The sequence below is a fragment of the Zootoca vivipara genome, chromosome 9 (genome assembly GCF_965207765.1).
Source record: "Zootoca vivipara chromosome 9, rZooViv2.hap1.1, whole genome shotgun sequence".
Taxonomy (NCBI): Eukaryota; Metazoa; Chordata; class Lepidosauria; order Squamata; family Lacertidae; genus Zootoca; species Zootoca vivipara.
In genome coordinates, this window is record NC_142592.1 from 66,558,194 (window position 1) to 66,566,327 (window position 8,134).

At 45.2% G+C, this 8,134-nt stretch overlaps 1 protein-coding gene across 1 annotated transcript in view; it reads left to right on the top strand.

Moving 5' to 3' along the window:
* EXOC4 (exocyst complex component 4) overlaps nucleotides 1-7,426 on the top strand; it is a 374,045-nt gene extending 366,619 nt beyond the window's left edge. The window contains exon 18 of the mRNA XM_035126670.3: nucleotides 4,025-7,426. Coding sequence (XP_034982561.1) covers nucleotides 4,025-4,262 — 238 coding nt within the window. The 3' untranslated portion in view covers nucleotides 4,263-7,426. The remainder of the gene's footprint in view (nucleotides 1-4,024) is intronic.
* The last annotated feature ends 708 nt before the right edge of the window (nucleotides 7,427-8,134 follow it).

Below are 8,134 nucleotides of genomic sequence, written 5' to 3' on the forward strand. Positions count from 1 at the left end.
ATTGGTCCCATGTTACAGGGGAATGCAGCAACCAGAGTGAGTTAGGGAGCAATTCCATAGGGTGGCGTTCAACTACATATTGTACAGAGTATACCTACTGAAATTAATGAACATGGCTTCCGTTGGAGAATGACCCACACAATTTGCCTTGCACATATCACTGCTTGGCATGTGCATTCCTCTGCCAGTGTGGGACTGCACCCCTGATAAATGTCTGTCACCCTCCTTGTGTGTGAAAGGAGGCTGTCTAGAAACTGGAAAGCAAACATTTCTGGTGCATTTTGGATCCTACAGCCCCATTGCACAATACAGGGTCCCATCACATCAGGTTCCACCAAGTCTCTCCAACTAGCCTGCTAACCTTCTCCTCCTTCTCCAACAAGTTGCATATGCAAGCAGTGTAAAATTGGGCGGACTTTTTTGAAAGAAAAATTGGCTGCATGGGAAGTGAGGGGAGGTGGTAAAACTGGAAGGAACCCCTTTTCAGACATGCTTGTTTGTACATTCAAGTTTTCATTGTGGGGAGAATTGAAACTTTGATGTCTCACCTGCAGTCTGCAAATACAGTCATGGGGGGGGGGAGTGCACCCTCTTTGAATTCTGTGGTTTTTCATATGAAGACATAATAACAATCATCTGTTCCTTAGCAGGTCTTAAAATTAGGTACCGTAAATACAACCTCAGATGAACATGGCATATTACACTGTGTCATTATTTATTTAACGAAAATAAAGCCAAAATAGAAAAGTCATATGTGAAAAATAAGTACACCTTATGATTCAATAGCTTGTAGAACTACCTTTAGCAGCAATAACATGAAGTAATTATTTTCTGTAGGACTTTATCTGTCTCTCACATTGTTGTGGAGGAATTTTGGCCCATTCTTCTTTACAACATTGTTTCAGTTCATTGAGGCTTGCTGGCATTTGTTTATGCACAGCTCTTGTAAGATCCCACACAGCATTTCAGTTGGGTTGAGGTCTGGATTTTGACTGGGCCATTGCAACACCTCGATTCTGTTCTTTTTTCTGTTGTAGTTTTGCTGGTGTGCTTGGGATACTTGTCCTGTTGCATGACCCAGTTTCAGCCAAGCTTCAGCTCTTGGGCAGATGGCCAAACATTTGTCTGTAGGAGTTCATGGTCGACTCAATGCCTGCAAGGTTCCCAGGTCCTGTGGCTGCAAAACAAGCCCAAATCACCACCCTTCCACCATTTGTGCTTGACAGTTGGTATGAGGTGCTTGTTCTGGTTTCCTATGTTTGGTTTTTGCTAACCGTGGCAAAAACCAAACACAGTAGTGATGTATGGAAGTGAGAGCTGGACTATAAAGAAGGCTGATCGCTGAAGAATTGATGCTTTTGAATTATGGTGCTGGAGGAGACTCTTGAGAGTCGCATGGATTGTAAGAAGATCAAACCTATCCATTCTGAAGGAAATCAGCCCTGAGTGCTCACTGGAAGGACAGATCCTGAAGCTGAGGCTCCAATACTTTGGCCACCTCATGAGAAGAGAAGACTCCCTGGAAAAGACCCTGATGTTGGGAAAGATTGAGGGCACAAGGAGAAGGGGACGACAGAGGACGAGATGGTTGGACAGTGTTCTCGAAGCTACGAACATGAGTTTGACCAAACTGCGGGAGGCAGTGCAAGACAGGAGTGCCTGGCGTGCTATGGTCCATGGGGTCACGAAGAGTCGGACACGACTAAATGACTAAACAACAACAACAACAACAACAAACGTGGCACTGCATTAGGGCCAAACATCTCCACTTTGGTCTCATCTGTCCAAAGGACATTGTTCTAGAAGTGGTTTGTTCAGATGCAACTTTGCAAACCAAAGCCATGCTGCCATGTTCTTTTTAGAGAGGCAAGGCTTTCTCCTGGAAACCCTTCCAAACAAACCATACTTGTTTGGTCTTTTTCTAATTGTATTGTCACAAACTTTAACATTTAACATGCTAACTGAGGCCTGTAGAGCCTGAGATGTAACTCTTGAGTTTTTTTGCAATTTTTCTGAGCATTGCATGGTCTGATCTTGGGGTGAATTCACTGGGATGTCCCCTCCTGAGAAGATTGGCAACAGTCTTGAATGTTTTCCACTTTTGAATAATCTTTCTCAGCGTAGAATGATCGACTTAAAATTGGTCGGAGATTACCTTAGAATCCTGTTTCTTGGGCAGCAGCACTTGCTTCTCTAAGAGCGTTGTGTCGTCTTTCCTTCTTTGCATTGTGTTAAAACATACCTGAATGCTCCAGACCAGCAAACTGCTAAAACTTCGGCTTTTATAGAGGTGGGCAGTTGATCAGTTAAGCAAGGGCATTTGATTAACAGCCCCTGTCTGCTACTTAGCCTCTTAATTCCTATGGGAGCAGTAAGGATGTACTTAGTTTTTCACACTTGATTTCTCCGTCGGCTTTGTTTCTGCTAAATAAATCATGACACCGTGTAATATGTCATGTGTTGTTGTTCATCTGAGGTTGTATTTACCTAATTTTAAGACCTGCTAAGGAACAAATGGTTGTTATTATGTCTTCATATGTAAAAACCACATAATTCAAGGAGGGTGCACTTCCTTTTCCCCAAGACTGTAGGTACACCATGTGATTTTCCTGTTTGGAGGGGGGTTGTTGGCTCCCCAGAAGCTGAGAATGAAGCACCTACACCAGAAAATGCAGTGTTTGTGTGTTTGTGTGTGTGTGTGTGTGTGTGTGTGTGTGTGTGTCTTCCTGATGATTTAAAAGTTGTGCTGCCGGGCAGAATGCCTCTCTCTAGCCTCTCCTTAAAAAATCAAACAAAACATTTCTGATGGCTGGAAGCAAAAAGTATGAAAAGGGAACAAAGGCTAATCAAGAGGTGAATTCTTCTCCCTCTCTCTCTTTCATATTTCATTATTTGATAACATCAGGAGAGCAGGCCTATCAGAATTGCTTTGGCAAAGGCAAACAGGAAGCACGCCTGATCAATATTTATTAATACTTTTCAAAGACAGGGGAGGCAAACCTTGAGCTGAGCGGCTAATCGAGTGAGTAATTTCACATGCGTGGGCCGACTGGCCAAAGGCAACACCAGGCTAAACAAGGCAGTGGTTTTAATTGCAGCCAATTAAAAATGCAGGTTTCTATCTCCCCAGCCCCCACACCACTGCCTTTATATTAATTGTTTATTTTAATTAGAAAATAATCTGATTCTCTAAGGAGTGGCAAGTAACTCCTGAAAGCAGTGAGTTCTGGATTCTGGTCAGAATGTTCTTTTGCAACGTCAGCCATTTGGCCTCATGTGGATGGAGTTTGTGGGCTCATCCAGTCTTCTACTCGTCCTGTGACTTTCCCCTGGGAGAACCCAATTTTTGCCGCTGAATCAGAGCAAACGTCAATGGGGTTTTCTGCAGGTTAACGTTTGCTGTGATTCAGCATGAAAGAGCGGGTTCTCCCAGGGAAAGTGGAGGGGGGAACAGAAAAGAACTCGGACCCGTGCCTAGAAAACATGGGACAAGCAGAAAACCACTCAAACCTTGCTTTCTAGGCACGGAACAAGTGGAAGCGTGGATGGAGCCCTCCGTCTACTCAATACAGTGTCAGATCATGGCCTCCTCATTTCAGATAGGCTGGGTTGCACTGGCTGAGTGGGAGAAGGTAGGCATCGTCTAAGCACCTGTCCACCTAGTGCAGTGTTGCCTACACTGACTGGCAGCGGCTGCCCCAAGTTTCAGAGGGAGCACATTCCCAGTCCTACCTGGAAATGCCAGGGATTGAACCAGGGATCCTGTGCATGCAAAATAGACCCGCCACCTTTGGGCTACAGCCCTTCCACTAGGACAACTCTTCCTCTGGAGGCAGATAATAGTTCTTGAGTATGACTTTCATCCATTCTAGTCCCAGAACCACTTTGAACCCTAACCTCTCTTACCTTTTATAAGTCTCCATTTTCCCCTTTCTCTGTTTTCTAACTCTGTCAGTGCAATTCCTGTTTGGTCAGCTGACAGCATCGCTGAAGTGAATGAGGAACTTTCTTCTTTCTGTTGCAGGCAATACTACGAGATGCTGTACAATACCGCAGACGAGTTGCTGAATCTGGTGGTGGATCAAGGAGTGAAATACACTGAGCTGGAGTACATCTATGCCCTGAGCTTACTGCACCGCAGCCAGACTGGCGTTGGGGACCAAACCACCCAGAACATGAGGCTGCAGCGCCTGAAAGAGATAATCTGTGAGCAGGCAGCTATCAAGCAAGCCACCAAGGACAAGAAAATCACCACGGTTTAATTTATGCCATTGTGGCCCCTTTTGCAGTAGAGGAGGGTGAGGGCGGCTAGCCAGAGGAGCTTCATGCTTGCTTGCTTGCAGCCAAGAAGAATTGCATTGTTTTGGGCATTGCATTGTTAAAGCGGGGGGGGGGGTGTTTTATATTTGGGTCTTACGCCCTTTTCATGAAAATATTATCCATTGGTTTTTTTGGGGTGGGTATGGATATGGGTATGTGGCAAGATGAGATTAAGAAATGTCACCAAGATGAAATTGAATGCAAATGACTGGTGTATCTGTCGCTTTAGAACTTTGGTGGATTTAGCTGGGCGTGAGGGAGGGGAGTAGAAAAAGGAGGGGTACCTGTTGTTCACTTGATCTAGTTGGATCCACGGCATTGAGAAAGACTGACAAGTAATATTGAACTAAAATTCAGTTCTAGCTGTGAAAATGAGAGGGGCGGACGTAGCTGAGATTCCTGCCCCCTTCCTATCAAGTGGTTTTTGATTGTGCCAGTACTATCATGATACACAGCTGCCCTTATTTCCAAGATTCTCCTTTTCCCAGGTAAGCTGCAGGTGAAGCTTGTCCACCATCTTGAATAGCATTTAACTGGTTTGCATGGGAAAGGGAGAGAGTGCCGGATGCCACATGGCTCCACTGCTTTGGATTTATACCATTTCCCATGGTATATAGCTGGTTGTCTGTATCATCCAGCCAAGCAGTGAGGAAACGTTTGTCACCCCTTTCCCCCCAGTATTTCAGTTGGTTGTGGAAATATTCTCTGCACCACTCAGCAGTCGACCAGCTCAGAAAATGCTTACATGCTTAGTCTGTGGTACGTTACCACTTGATTAATAGAGAAGACCATTTGCCATCCGTAACCAATATCACTGGGTCTCCCTGGAGATGCTGGCTCTAAATCCGCAAAGCTCATTAGCTATCTAATAGGGGATCATTGGTTTCTTTCAAGATTTTTCTCTCCCGTTCAAAAGCGGAAGTTGGATTGTTACAAATTTCTTCAGTGGCTGCAACTCAAGGGCACTTCTTACATTACAGCAAGAATGAGAGGTTGTGTTTGCTCATACAGAACACACTTGATCCACGCAACCCAAAGGTAGCTAGTTCTGCAAGGGAGGCGTCTGCTACCTTTCTTGGCAGAGGTGGCTGTAGGACCATTGTGTGGTCAGCAGGGCAGACTCCAAGCTGTCATTGCAAGAATATCAGTTTGCTGTCCTTCAGGCTTCAGGTTGAGCACAACTAGGTCAAAGATGATGTCTGAAAGTTTCCAAGAAACCTTTCTGTAAAGGTTTAGCACATCACTGCCACAAATAGCTCATATCTGTTCTTAATAATGAGGTTTGCACATCACGTGAAACCATGGTTAAACATAAACTGTGGTTGCTGTGAATGAGCAGCATGCTGGTTCACGCTGCTCAGAAGTCTGCTTTCATTCTCACCCCCTCACCTCACCCCCGTTCCTTCTGTTGTTGCACCAAAAAGGAAAGAAACCAGTGTCTTGCTTTGCTTTATGTGTGAACCAGCACTTGTGCTATGTTTCTCACCAAACAAACCACAAATGGAAGCCATTTTCCCCCTAGACTTACCACTCATGGTTTGTTTAAGGGAAACCAATCACAAGTGATGGTTTACACATAAACCACAGCCAGCCTTTGTTTTATCCCCCCCCCCAGTGCAACAGCCACAGGAGCAAAAACTTTTGAACAGCTTGCACCCAAATGCTGCTCATTCATATTAAACCATGTGTTTATTTAAGCTATGGATTCGTGTGTTTTCCAAACAGGGGGCCAATGTCACATTCTGGCTATTGACTTAGGTCAGCCATCTCTCTTCCCTTCACCTTGGAAAGCCTATAAATACTGTCTGCTTCTCTATAACCTTTATCAAAAGGGAGTCCAGGTCAGAGGGGAGGGGCGATATAATGCTGACATTGCGGGTTTTGCCCTTCACTGCAGGACAGGCTGTGTTCTCTCCTCTTCGCACAAGATTGCACACTCTCTTTGCCTACAGCTTGAAGTTGCCCTCTCCAAGCCGGTTCTTTTCCCTTGCTGCTTACGTTGCTTTCCTCTTGGTTCGACTGGAAAATTAAAGGATAATTTTGGAGCCCTTAATTACTGTACAGTGGTTTGCTTGGATGCACTGGTACTCTCCAAGGCTTATTCAGCAACCTCCGTGCAATGATTTTTAAGGAGGTTGCAAGTCAGGCTTTGAATTCCCTGAGGAGGTAAGACTTCCCCCACCATCCTATGAACAGCAACATTTCAGGCATGAAGAGGAGACACACTTAACTAAGGTCACAGGAACCCAGGACGTCCCCTGGAAGATATCGCCCTGCCTGTTCAAAATGGCTCTGGGCTGTGAGTGTCTTAGTGATGAAACTTAAGAACAGCTCGCTCCAAACTTCAACATTTTCCCCAACCCTGCCTGCAAGTAGCATGTGGAAGAAACCCATAAAAAACCATTTGAGTTCTTAATCCACAGGAGAATAACACAGAATAGGATTTGGCCAAAGACAGTGAAATTAGATTTTACAAGGGAAATGCAGAGTTTCCAGGCCCATATTTCCCTTCTAATGCTAATGGGATGAGCAGATGCTTGTGATACAGGATTGGCAAGATGGATGGATGATCATTCTCACCTTCAAGTACCCTCATGCCATTTTTTTTTAAAAAAAGTTTATCTCCAGCTGGAAAACCTGAAGTAAGTTATTTGGGGGGGAACTGTCCGGGGGGAATATCTGTGGTAGGTGGAAAGGAACCAGCAGGTGCGGGAGGAGGGGTTAAGCACCTCCATCCCCTGTAAGTGCCCCCCCCCCCCGCCCGTGCCTGCATCCTTCCATTCTTGTTAACTCAGCGCAAGCAAATGCAGTCAAGGAGGACTACTGCCCAGGTCTGCATAGGGTGCCAGAAGCAGAGGCCACTGAAAGGAAGGAAGACACAAGGTGCTTTTTTTCTCCAGTCCTTGTATGCACACAACCCTAGTTCCATGAGAGTTTCTCCCTTGAGATGCTGTTGGCACTGGATCACACCATGAAGAATAAAAGTACTTGGGCTGGGGAGAGGGAGGATGATGTGAACTGAAAAGATCCTGTGTGTACGACCTGAGACAAATTAACTTGTGCATATTCTATATTGGTTTTGCTATTAAATATTAACACATGTATACATCCTGCTTTGGGCTTAATTTGTTCTTTGAGCCGCATCCCAAACATAAAGGCCTTCCAAACATCGGAAAGAGGCAAGCCTCCAGGAAAAAGGAAATCATGCAGTAGGCAGATGTAGCCTCCTACAAACTGGTGCATGGGTTATAATCAGGAGGACTCTCTCCGCTGCCTTCCTATTCTACACAATCTAGAAATATTTGCTGAGAGACCTAGTCTGTGATGACAGTGTACCAGCCAGACGTAGTGAGAAGCAGCTTTGGCTATTAGAAAGCCCAATTTCAGGTTCATCCAAGAACAAGCAAGGGCAACTTTCTAATAGAGCGGCTGATGATTTGCCAAAGGTATTTTGCTGCACAGCTCAGTGGAGGAAATTGCAAATGCTTGCGCATCCAAAACCCTAACAAGCCAATCTTCCCCCTTGATTGCCACTTGCTCCTACGCCTAACAGAGTGAACTGTGAACACTGATGCAATGAACATCCTCATAAATTGCCACTGATGAAAAACAAATTTGATGATTACGGCTGGGCAATAAGCGGTCTGAATTGTGTTTATTACTGCCTCCTCCTCCACCCCCGGCTCAGTTGGATAGATGAAAGCAGCAAGAAATGGGAGGAAGGCAAAACATGGCCCCGCGATCACAGTTATTAAGCCTACCTCTGCGCACTGGGGGTCTGGATGTGGACATCCACGTTCACAACTCTGCTCAG